Below are 13,475 nucleotides of genomic sequence, written 5' to 3' on the forward strand. Positions count from 1 at the left end.
ATTTCAGACACCATGCTCACCTGAGTATTCACTGTTGACACAACAAATGTCGATACTTTGAAAAGTGGTTTCCCACCATCAACCCATTTTAAGTCACTCCCACCGTGCTGCAAAAAGAAAAATGTTTGTTACTGTCACTGTGGCAATTTGAAAGAAAGCAGATAAATAGGTTATTTAGTGTATGTTCATTTGCTATCCTAATCCATTAATCTACATATAGAGGAAATAAAAGATGCAAATACACTTGGCAATACTAATGAATGAGACCAGTGTGGTATCAAGGGATCATTGCTAATAGATCATTTCTATTGGCCATAAAGTAAACAAGATATATGAAATATCGTAGGTGCACTGGATTCATAATTATAATGGATGTACTATACCTATATGGTTGGGTTAATTTAAATAGCAGAAAGAAGATAACCTCATGCCATTTAGCTCATGTATTTCTTTCTCTTAAATTATACATCATTCAATACCTTTCCACTTGCAGAATCTTGAAAGCGTAAATAATTAGGAGGCAGGCTTGTAGCTATTGGGATATTATACTCTTGAGAAGCTATTTGATCATGTTTCATCAGAGGAAGCCACGCATATCCAACTGTGCAGAGAAACAACAAAGAGGAAACTTTTGAGTAAAAACCTCCATGGGGAGGAGGAACAATACAGTTATTTATTATTTATGATTATAAAACTTCCCTAAAAAATAGAATAAACCAGAGCTTTTAAATGCTCTCAAATTCAAGTCCAACAAATGACATGTAAAACTATTTCATATTGCTTCCTGTCAGTACCTGATGTTTCCAGAGCCTCCTTCTTTTTGGCATTTGCTTTTGCATTTATGTCACAAGTGATGTGATAAAAAGAAAACAGAATATGATGTTTCTCATGGAGTTGTGTTGGCAGCTCAATTTTCACCTGCAACGAAAGAGGTAATAGTTGGACTGAGATTAAAATAATTTGCTCAGGGTCAGAGCAAGACAGAATTCTTTAAAGAATTCTTTCACTGAAATCTAGGTCTATGTTTAATTGTTAGTGTCAGAAGTACTGATTTAACTCTCAATCAATTCCCTTCCTGCTGGCAGTAATGTGTTAAGATGTTGATATTTTCACTTCTGTATTGTGGTCGATTGTGACAATTTAGAATACCTAGTATGTCTCATTAGATAATTCATGCTGTTATAGTATGGATTAAACAGACACACATGGATATAACTGTAGAAAATAAACAAGGTACAGACTGAGAAGAGGAATTCTTTGTCTCCCAACAGGTGTGCATGGAACCAGTTGTATGAGCATCTCTTGGGAGCTCATTAGAAATACAGTCTTAGACCCTATGCCAGACATATGGAATCAGAATCTGAATTTTAATAAGATTCCCTAGGCAATAACAGGTACATTGCTGAGAAACATGGTAGTAATAAATGATGTAACTTAAGTATGGAGTTTATCCCTTTTAGAAAATAACAAAAATATATGGAGTACAGTGTATAAAAATCTAGATTGTGGTAACTAAGTAATAAGCCATTTTATGAAGAGGTCACATTGTAGTTATAATGCTTCTGTATAAACATAAAACAAAGTTGTGTAAGTTAAGAATATTCTTATGAGAAGCAAACTCTATATTCCTGGAAAGACGTGTTTTGAAACCTCTACATTTTATAGAGCTTTGCAGTTTCCAAACAGCAGTCAGGTACATTTCCATTTAAACCCCTTAATAGCCTGGTGAATGGGATGATAAGAAGATAAACATGGATGTTCGAAGGCCTGGAGTCACTGAGATTATGGCCTTGCTACTAATGGGATCTTCCAGGGCAAGGACCCACGTCTTCTGAGCACCACTTCACACTGGAATCCCAAGATCCTGCATTCCATTCCTTTTCAGCAACTAAGTAGTTTCCAAAATAATCAAATCAAGCAATAACATGATATAGAGCCATGCAAATTACCTACCAGCTTATTTATTAGACTATCTATCTATCTATCTATCAATCATCTATCATCTATCTATCATCTTTCCATCAACCTAATTTATTTAATTTAAAAAAATATATATATTTTATTGATTTTGTACAGAGAGGAAAGGAGAGAGATAGAGAGTTAGAAACATCGATGGGAAAGAGTCATCGATCAGCTGCCTCTTGCACACCCCCTACTGGGAATATGCCCGCAACCAAAGTACATGCCCTTGACCGGAATCAAACTCGGGACCTTTCAGTCCCCAAGCCGACGCTCTATCCACTGAGCCAAACCGGTTTCGGCCAATCTACTTTATTTTTACATTATTCAGGATAGAGTTTAATCCCCTGATTATTAAAATGTGTTCCTGGAATTAACAGTGGCATCAGTGTCACCTGGGAACTTGTTAGAAATGCAAATTCTCAGGCCCTATTCCAGACATATGGAATCCAAAAATTTGGGGAGGCTTCCAATAATCTGTGTTTTAACAAGCCTTCCAGGTGATTCTGATACATGATAAAGTTTGCGAAGACCTGAATGGTAAATGGTTTGCAAGCTTTAAATATTCTTTATAAACCAGCATGCTAACCTGGTTTTAAAAAAGCCAATATACAGTTCAAATTTTCCATGACTAACAATGTAATATAATGAATTTTTCTCTTTTCACGAAGGTAAGAAGAGTCTTGAGAGTTGGCCAGGGCAGGGTTTATTCCATGCCATGTTTAGAGATGAAGGGCAGGGAGCCCAAGGTTACCCAAGTTCATACAGATTATAAGCAACAGTGTGGGCTCATAGTGTATGTATTCGTTTTTTGTTTTTTGTTTTTCATTATGATATGGAATTGATTAGTAAAAGTTATCTAACACAACCTTTATTATATTGACCAGAGAAATAAGAGAAAAACATCACATTTTTAAAAGACAACTCTGACCCGAACTAATGGAATTTGCAACATTTGGAGCAATTGTCAATTAACATAATTTCTAAACCTTGTTTAAGTAATGCAGCTGTCGGGGCAAGTCTTCAGTCTGTTGTGCGGGCTAGCCTGAGTGTTCATATTGTGTGCTATCTGGCCCACTCACCCATCATTTCAGGAGCTGCTGGGGGCAGTGGAGGCTTGGCCCTTACCTCGTCTGAGAAATCCGGATTCTGAGAATGGTGCAGAACTGCTGTGTAGGCGGCTGAGGTGAAGACGGCCCCTCCAGGTTTTCCATAAATACACTGTTTTAAAAGTTATGAGTTGAATAATTATGAGCATCTGAAATTGACCCTGAGCACAATAAAAGCCACAACTGTTCAGTTACCAATCCTGGGACCAAGATAGATTTTGTGATACTTGCAGGCCTAGGTGACATCTAAGTGCCCTTGAACTCCGTTGACCTGCTGCCCTGAATTTATAATATTATAGAATGGGATGCTACTAAAGAAAATGTGAAGGCTTTAATTCATGGTGTAGGTATTATATTGACATTGAACACCCAAATCAGCCCATTACCGAACTTTAATGACTAGGAGATGAGAACGCTTTTGCCTCATTCTGATTCCTATGGGACTATCCAGTGCGGGCCTAGAGTTTGAGGCAATCAGCTGGGTGACCACAGGCTTGGTTGATCCCTAGCCCTCGACATGCCAGCCTCCAACCAAGAATGCTGAGCAGGAAGGACAGAGTTGGCTCCTGGCTCCGTCATACTAAATTACCATCTGATCCCAGCCCCGAATCAGGACAAAGGAGGAGACAGAGCACTCCCTACTCATGCAGCTTAAAGGCTCCCTTTGCCCAAGGCTGAGGATGCATCTTCTGACATCTGCGGTATCTGTGCAATGTTTCAGAATGCAGTGAAACAGGGGCCCCACACCTGCTACTATCCTTCTCTCCTAGAATTTTCGACATGAACGCCGCTCTGACAGCCTGGCATGTCTGCCGTCTGGTCACTGCCTTTGTTTGGTTGGCTACTCCATTTCACTTCCTCTTTTCTCTCCTGATGCTAATGTGTTGTGGAACTTGGAACCTGTGGATGCAGAGAGCAGCTCGAGACTATTTTAAAGAAGTCTCTCTGTAGCATGACTCATTCAGTCCCTCAAATTGATTATTGTTCTTCTGACCTACTTAACGCATAGGACTCTATTGGTACCTGACAGGGCTTTCAGAGGTGATCTCAGATGACTGTGGGTTCATTAGCAACTGGTTTTGTCCTTTCTCTGATTCACTGCAACTGGGAAGATGTGGCCACATGCCAACTAGAAACTATTTTCCTCCTTATTTTTATAGGTTATTTTATGTTTGAAGCCCATAAAATAAAAAGTCTATATGAAATATGAGCCCTGAAAAATGCCATCTAGTGGCAGCTTTATAGGTTGAAACAGCACAATTCATATAAAGCTCATAGTTTTATTGATCTTATAAAATCACGTGACCATCAAGCAGGACCATTGAAGTCCTAGAGACATTTTCCAGCTTCTCTGCCCCCTGCACCTTCCACAAATGTGAGCATCCCATGGGCCCAGTGCATCAGCCAGAGGTCAGTAGGCAGCAACCCTCCTGCACAGGCCACATGCAGGCCAGCTGGAAGGTGGCATTTAAATCAAGCATGCCGAGTTAGAGGCAGGCCACTCTGAAAATGGCAAGGTCTTCCAGGAGGAACCTTTGTGTTTATTTCACACTAGAATGGTTTCCCTTTCTCTCCATTGTGAAAAGCTAAGCAGAGCCACGGCCTGACATTTCTCATAGCTCTATTAATGATGGCTCTTCAATCAGGTACATTTAGAACATCAAAACACATGTGTTTCATTGCTTCTCTTTCAACCACTCTTGAATAAAAAGCCTCCCAGTGGCAGAGAGAACCCGTGCACCTGCCCACCCTTTAATGTTGAGTCTTCTGTGGACTTGGCCTACCTTCACAGGCTTGGCACCTTCTTCATCTGAATTTTTGAATTCAATGCACACGGTTATATTTCGTGCCTGAAATTACAGCGAGGGAAATGGAAACTATAATGGCCTATAACATAACACCAAAAAACAATCAAAGTGCCTAATATAAGTAGCTTCAAATTAAATCCAAAACATGTACAGTACTCAGTACTTTCCTGTGATATTGATAATGCTCAGAAATAGCAGAAGGATTTGGAGAGATTATTTAAAGAGAAAAAAAAAAAAATCTCATATCCTAGAGGGACAGGCATACTATGTGCAGAGTATCTTAAGAAACTGAAAAAAGTCTAGGACAACATTATTTAGGAATGATTTAGAAAATTATTAATGTGTCACACAAGCACTTTTAACGGGAAACTCATCATTGCCCTTTATTAAGAATTTTCTTCAAACCACCCCCTCCCCACCCCCAAAGTGATGAACTGTGGTAATTTGTATTTGAACTTTCAGGAGACCATGTTAATGTGGTCTAAACAGAGTGAAGACAGAGGATGATACTTCAGAACCATACCCTACCTTGTTGAAACATTTCTGGCTGTCATACTTGAGGTGCTTGGGATAAACATACAATTGATTTTTGTATACTCTATAAGGACGGCAATACTTTGTTGAGTCATAAACAAATTCTTCCACCTCCACTGTGGGTTCTGGTTGAGCCATCATATTGAAAGGCTTGACAGGGATAAAGGACGATGTTACACAGTCTTTAAAAATCAGAAAATAAGAGTGTGTCATTAAATATGATTTTTAAGTGAATAATACTCAACATATTTTAAAATTGATCCACTCAAAATAGAAACTCCATTCTTTTATGCCAATTTATGTTAAATTATGCTAGCATGAAAAATTTGTAGGAATTAGGCATGCTAGACAATCAAACTATATATTTACTACAATTGATGTCATAAAAACTAATAAATCTTTCAGATAGGTTTATAATTATTTTCTTTTTTGTGTTGAACTTGATATAAAAAGTAAATTTTGGCTACTGATCCTTTGAGTGCACTCACCAGGTATTAGGGATTCACCCATTGCCCTATAGTGGGTGTCCATTACTAATAGTACCGAGTGGATTAATAGTATTTTTCCCCCTACAGAGTGATTTCACAACATAGACCTGACCTGAAACTCCTCTGCAATATTAGTTATAATTTATTATATTTTTCTCTTCAGTTTTTATAATCTTTTTAAAATCTAACCTTATAAGTACAGCTTAAAAAGAAGACCATGAGGAATTTGTAAATCAAAATTTCTCTGATAAAATAGTTTGGAGGCTGAAGTTGTGGTATTGAAAAGTAGCAAGGCTATCTACCTTCCTTTATCCCATCTGTAATCTTCGTGTGTTCAAAAAAGCAAGATTATTAGCTAACTATGCTGGGGAATCAAATTATGGGTCTTTTAAAAAATATATATTTCTATAATTTATTTGAATTTCTTTAATGTCCCACAGTCCTGACAAAGAGAATATTTTAGCTCTCTCTTTTTGTTACTTTTCTTTCCCATAGATAATAAAAGCCACATCCCTCATGTCAGAGAGAGGAGATGACTTAGTTTGTCTTCTTCTTTTTCATATCAATCAATATAAAAGTGATTTGGAACATGGCTTAAGTTGGAATTCTCATTTTATTTCTCGCACATGATTTCATGCGCGCTGGGCCTCTAGTTTCATAATAATATGTTTCCTGGAAAAATTATAAAAATAAAAAACTTCACAATGCTAATGGTGCTTCAGCTATCCCGTGATCCCCATCCCACCCTGCTTGTAGTTAATTTTAGGATGTCAGGGTTCATTCTTTGCATCACTGAGAAAGTCACTAACAGGCATAATCAGAAATAACTAAACAAAATAAGCTGATCTCACCACTTAAGAAATAAATTTTTTAACTCTTATTTATAAGTTCTTTCTTTATTTTTAATTTTCACCTGAGGATTCCCCCCCCCCCCCATTTATTTTTAGGGAGAGTAGAAGGAAGAGGGAAAGACAGAGAAAAACACATCCATCGGCTGCCTCCTGAATGCCCCCGACCAGGGCCGGTAGCCTGCAAGGTACCTATGTTACCTTGACCAGAATTGAACCCGGGAACCTTCAGTTCGTAGGCCAATGCTCTATTCATTGAGCAAAACCAGGTAGGGCTATTTTTAAGCTAGTTATTTTACTATACACTTCTGAAATTCAAATTTTCATTTCACTGACATAAATAAAATTTGACCATATTCTGAAAAAGATGAATGCTGATCTTGTAATTACAATCTAAAAATATTCTAGCTCTAATCACTGTATGGCCGCTAGGGGGCTCTGCATGGTGCTCAGAGTAACTGACTGCAGAGAGGCAGAACCAGCCCCGTATTTTGAGTTGAAGGAACTGGATAGAATGAATATAGATTCTCCCATTATGGGTTATTAGTCTATCATTCTATCTGAATCTGGCTTTCTGCATTTGCAACCCTTTAGGGGTTTGAAGATTAAATAATATAATTTAATATCTTGCTCTGTGCATGGTGCACATCAGATAAGTATTAAGTTACCCTGATTATTGTTACTGTTCTACTCTGCTTATCTTCTTAATAAATAAATAAGAAGCCCCAAATTTCTGTAAGGTAATAAATTCCATTTATCTCAAACTTTGAGAAAAATCCCACACCAAACAAATCTTTGTAACCAATTATCTAACCAACTAACGAAAATAACACTAAATATTAAAAACTCTAAAAGCAAACTAGGACATCAACATCATACTTGGATGCTCCAAAGGAATGTTGTCAACAACAATATCCAGGCTTCCAGGAATGGTCTGCATTTTGCTTATTCTGTCAGCCCTGTGAAAGTATATAAACACACACACACACACACACACACACACACACACACACACACACTGAATTATTGTAGTTGTCAAGAAAAAAGAAATAGTCAACTGTAATTCTGAGCTTTGATTAAGGGTAAACAGTGGGACCCCATCCAATCTTGTGAATGACTTTATGTAGCTGGTTTGATTTTGAAAATTCAATTTTATGTGATAGTGCCAATACAAATAAAAAGCAGAGAGGGGTCAAGTTACAGATATCCTAAAAATTGTTTTAAATTTATTTGCACCTGTTAATAGAGTAGAGGAGTTTGCAAAAATAAATAAATAAATACTTATTTGCACCTACTTCTGATAACATTTACATGAATGGCTAAACTAGTATAATAGTAAATATAATTTTCTGTACCAAAAAGTATTAACTAGTATTTGAACTGGTTTCAGTGATCCACTTTCATAAGGAATCTTAAGAAGCCTTGAGAGCAGCGCTGGCTTTCGTTACAAATGCTAAGTGGACAACTCTGCTTTTCTCCTCTCCACCAACAGTCAAGAAGGATAAAGAGCCTTTCCCAGATCTTGGTTCTTCTGCCTTCTCCCACCCTGTAAATGCATGCAGACACGCCCTTCCTGCCTATCCCTGCTCTCCATTCACTTGGAGTCTTGGTTCCTGACTCTTGAGTCCTTGCATTTCTTTCCCTCTCTACTAAAACCTTCTCAAACAACCTCTTTTAAAGTAAAGTGAAAACAATAGTATCCTGATAACAGCTTCAAGTGCTCTCCCTTTCAGGAAATTGACTTGATAGGTGGAATAATTACAGTGGTAGGTCAGAGCCAGCTCTCCCCAGCTTGTGAGAGCCAATTGTCAAATTTTCAGTGATTTTGCCTGCCAGGTGTTAAACAATCATTTTTTTAAATGAAATGATATAAACTTACCATTAAACAAATTGTATTAAAGTCCAAGGTACAATAATAAGTATACTCAAAATTCATCATTTACTAAGTATTTTGCTACGAGATAGATGATCCATAATCTTGAGGTTATTTACGTGTATTGTATGGTGGAAATGCATTTTGAGTCTGAGGAATTGGATAGAATGAATATAGATTCATTTCCTCCCAGCTCTGTATTTGGTGAAGCCCCATAGGTAGCTTGAAATTAGCAATTGTAGGAGAATTTACACCATGGAAATTGGCTATCAGTATCAGTACAAATCAGTTTTCTCCCATTAGAGCATTAGTTGGTAAACATTTATCTGTACAATACTGAGAATAAATGTCATAGGTATGAGGTGTCTCTGAAATAATTTAATGTTTCACCAGCGTGGCATTAGGTATTTCTAGATAACCTCGAACTGCCACAGTGAAAACTTTTTTTGTTATATGGTGATAACATGATTTTTTTAGAGTAATGCCTTCTGTTTATACCAGATTACCCCCAAATCTTTTGACCATTCCTACTCAGCATTTCAAATTTTCATGCTTTATACTCTGGCAAGGAAGTAAAGAGAAAAAGCGCCCCTGATTTCCACTTAGTAGCTGTGGGAAGGCCATGAGAGGGGTTTTACCCAGGAAGTTGATTAAGTCAAGGCGGGGGTCACCCAATGTAAGGAGTATCATCATAAACAAGTACTATTTGTCCAGGGCCTCTGCTAGGATTTTACTTCTCACGTTTATTTTGCTTTTTCAAGTTTAATTACTTTCCAGGACAACAAAAAAATTCAGGAAACATCCCTAATAGTTAAATAGAAGGACATTTTCTCTTGAAGATAGAGAAAATATTAATAATGCCTGTTTCATAGTAATATGTTATTTTGTTTTGGACATACAAAATTAATTCATAGTGGACTGTTGGCTTTTCGATAGGAGAGGCGGAGAATTAACATTTGGGAAAGGGGCAAAGGGTACAAGAATCCTATGTGTATTGGGGGATTAACAATTTAAGATAAGTTTCTTGTCATGAAAGGTCTTATTATCATAAGATAGTGAATGCATGGTGATTCACTTTTAAAATGTGGCTTTTATATTTTTCCCTTTTTAGCACTAATTTCCATCATTTTCTCCAAAAGCATTTGAAAGACAGAAATATTATAAATCATTCTATTCACAGCAGTGCATTGCTAATCTGTGAAGTTTCAAAACATAGTTTTAAAATTCCTTACACTCCTCCCATTTAGTGTCATCTATGTACCCTTCCTTTGTATTTAGGCTCCTTTGATAGTTCAAAAATGGCACTTTTGCAATTCTTGGCCCCAGTCCTAAGAAACTGGCAGTTATCATTTTCTGTCCCTTGGGGTACTTACTCTTAGAATCCAGACATGGGAAAACCATAGTAGTCTATGGAGGGGTCCCATGGATAGGAGCCACAGTTTCTGGCCCACAACTCCTGTGAGTTCTCAGCCAATAGCAACTTGGCAGCTATTAAATGAGCCACCTTAATAGTAGGTCCTCTAGTTTCAGTTTACCTCCCCCAGCTGATGCCCCTCATCGACCTATGCTCAAATTATGGACTAGGAGTAAATAAGTGATGTTGTTATTGTAAGTCACTCAGTTTTAGGGTGACTTGTTACACAGAAATAGATAACCTACATAGTTTAATGGTCCACACTCCTTCCATATAGTTCGGCCAATATACCCTTGCAGGTGTTAGTTATTTGGGCATATGTGAAGTCATGGGCAAACCATCTGCTTTTTTGAGGAATATGGACATGGAGAAGAAGGTAATCAAGTATTGTTTATGCATAAATTATAAATCAATAGTGGCAATGGAGTTGATTTATGTTTATTTTAAGATTACAGCCCAAATTCTACCTTCTATAATCTGACACCAGTTTAAGTAGGTCCTCGGTTGAAATCTTGCTACTTTCTTGTCTGTATAATGGTGAAAATCTTGAGTCTCTGTCCACATTTCCTTGGTTGTCCTTAAATACTGATCTGAAAGAAAAGAATATTTATTTTAGGTTGATATTTGGATACTATTTACAGAGTTGAGCTTTTAAGGTGATTAAAATAATTTAATTTCCCATATATAATGGGAAAACTTCCATTATAAAAAATTTAGAGAATAAAAATACAAGAAAACTTTTCAGACAAAAGTTTTATTTAGACACTACATTTATATTTAACTTTTTACTTTTCAACTCAGTATTTAAAGTGACAGCGGCCCATATTATAACTACATTTATTTATGACTTAGTAACATATCAAACCTAGGGAAGGTGAAAGGAAAGGAACATGTTATTGCTTTTTCATTATTTCCTGAGCAAGCCAGGGCCACTTCAGTTTGGGTGGTGCCATTAGGCTTTACAAGTACAAGAAAAGAGATAAGAACCTGAACATGGGTAAAGGGCCAGACTCTTGAAACATTTTCATGGAGAAAAATGTGCCCAAGTCCTACATTTTAGGACAGAGACAGATATAAAATGGAGAACATCTGAGTTAGTATTTTGTACTAACTAATGATACTATCATGAATCGAAGTCATTTATTTCGATTAAAATATATAAATTGTTTTTGTCCAAGCAATATAGTAATGTCAGGCAACACTTGCTGACAAACTAGTATACACAACACAGCGTATTTCAGTTTTTCTTTCTCATCATTCAACATACTCTGCCTCCTAAAGAAAATAAGATGCATGTGTAATTGATTTTTATCTAATATTGATGAAATGCTGAATTTTTATTTCTCCTTGCTTAAGGACCTTGACTAGATGACTTTATTAGTCTTTATAATTTAAAAAGCTTTCAGTGTTCAGGCTGAAATGGTCATTTAAATGGATATCTGATCATAGAGCTTTAATATCTAGTAATACAGAAAATGTGCCAGAAATTTATCAGAATATTTTAGATTCCTCCCATCTTTTTCCCATTTTTTCTGTTAAAGTACTAAAAGAGAGGGGAGGGGGGAAACTCCTCTAAGAGATAACACTAATGAAGCAGAATAAAAATATTTAGCAAGACGATTATTTTTATTTAAATATATTTATTTAAATAGTGCTTTTGTTCACATGCATGGCATATTGAAACAAATATGATGTATTTCTCAACATGGGAGAAGACTAATTGAGCTTGAACAAAAAAATGTTTTTTAATTAACCAGCCTTTGCAAATATATTGATAGACATGGTTTGTGTAACTCGTTTTTGCACTTATCCACAGTTCTGTCCTGGAAATAGCTCACTTTCATTGGACACATCGTAAAGAGAATGAGGAGCACAGCATGAGGAAGTACTGCATAGTACCAAACACCCTGTCCTTGCTCAATAAATATTCCACCTGGCAACAGAACACAGACTGACTCATTTACACAGATGGCTTCGGCTGGCTGGGACACTGTGCCTAGTTCCAGTTGCCACAGTTGAGCAATGATCAATATATGTGAGAGTCTCAGAATCATGGCATTTAGGGTATGATGGAAGAAATGCAATGTTTAGCCAAAAGAAAAAGAAGCTTGGGTGTCCCTTAAAGCTTCATTCATAGGTAGCATGAATGCCACACTGTATAGAAAGTATTGGGCATTTTTTTTTTTGTGTGTGTGGCTATGGGAGACAAAATATAGAAGTGATTGTCTAGCAGTTTAAACATTTTTTTTTAAAAACAATTTATCTAATCATCAGACAGAAAGAACCACAGTAGAGGCACTTGACTTTTTCTCACTGGAAGGATTCAAACAGAGGTTGAATAACTATTTGTTGGGGATATTATTACACTGTGCACCTTCTCTGAGTTATAAATATAATAAAATTTTGCTGTAGTCTCACTTAATTTTAAAGAAAATTCAGTGTTGTGCACTGGCCCATTTAGAATGTTGTATGAAATGGTAAAGAAATAAAAAACAGTCTTGGCAAGGACTTAGGGCACATATTATTCTAGGGTGATATGCTCAGAGAGGGTTCCATTTAACAACATGATTTTCTCCTGAGTCAATGAGTGTAAAACACCCTACCTATTGGAGGATAAATTTTTTTTTTTTTTTTGCTGTAAAATGGCACCACAGCTGGTGTCAAAGATAAGAACATGAATTTCAGATAAAATGTTCATAGCAATGAGCATCTGTGTGTTGTACTGGGTCAGATGATTAGATCTGGGTAAAAATATGGTCATATGCTACACTGTCACTTCTATGCGACAGTTGATTAGTGACAGTTGGGTTTTGTTTGTTTTTTTAAAATATATTTTATTGATTTTCATAGAGAGGAATTGAGAAGGATAGAGAGTTAGAAACGTCGATGAGAAAGAAACATCAACCAGCTGCCTCTTGCACAGCCCCCATTGGGGATGTGCCCACAACCAAGGTATGTGCCCTTGACTGGAATCAAACCCAGGACCTTTCAGTCCGCAGACCAACTCTCTATCCACTGAGCCAAACCGGTTTCGGAGACAGTTGGTTTTAAGGGCCAAAGTGTTTTAGGATACACTCAAAGCTCTAATGTAAAACAATGTCAATCTAGAAATACAAAAGAAAGGAGAAATAGCCAGAGAATTAACAGTATCAGCAGGGTATTGAAATATGTCAGGAGCTAGCTTATGTCAAAATCACATGATTAACAATGAGCTTTCAATGTTTATTTGAAGCAGTTTCCAAATAATAAAAGAAAGTTAAAAATCTTCTTTATTTGCATCCGATACCTATTTTTGTGGTTAGATAATACAAGTAGTATAACATAAAACATTTAGAAATGTATGCTAACCATTTTTCTCAGTTGCTAGTGATGTCTATAAAATCTAAACCATATATTTATATACAGAAATTGGTGGTGTATGCTGTTTTCTAACCTACAACCA

General features: G+C 36.7%; 1 protein-coding gene across 16 annotated transcripts in view; it reads right to left on the bottom strand.

The window, feature by feature from the left end:
* Positions 1 to 13,475, bottom strand: part of DOCK10 (dedicator of cytokinesis 10) — a 208,645-nt gene that overhangs the window by 61,104 nt on the left and 134,066 nt on the right. For all 16 annotated transcript variants that reach the window (XM_045575320.1, XM_045575321.1, XM_045575322.1 and 13 more), the window contains exons 15-22: positions 10,501 to 10,623; positions 7,626 to 7,705; positions 5,405 to 5,592; positions 4,853 to 4,918; positions 3,088 to 3,180; positions 795 to 918; positions 480 to 601; positions 21 to 107 (exon numbers count right to left, since the gene is read on the bottom strand). In XM_045575320.1, the coding sequence (XP_045431276.1) occupies positions 21 to 107; positions 480 to 601; positions 795 to 918; positions 3,088 to 3,180; positions 4,853 to 4,918; positions 5,405 to 5,592; positions 7,626 to 7,705; positions 10,501 to 10,623 (883 nt within the window). The remainder of the gene's footprint in view (positions 1 to 20; positions 108 to 479; positions 602 to 794; positions 919 to 3,087; positions 3,181 to 4,852; positions 4,919 to 5,404; positions 5,593 to 7,625; positions 7,706 to 10,500; positions 10,624 to 13,475) is intronic.

Source organism: Pipistrellus kuhlii, unplaced genomic scaffold, assembly GCF_014108245.1.
Source record: "Pipistrellus kuhlii isolate mPipKuh1 unplaced genomic scaffold, mPipKuh1.p scaffold_m20_p_7, whole genome shotgun sequence".
NCBI lineage: Eukaryota > Metazoa > Chordata > Mammalia > Chiroptera > Vespertilionidae > Pipistrellus > Pipistrellus kuhlii.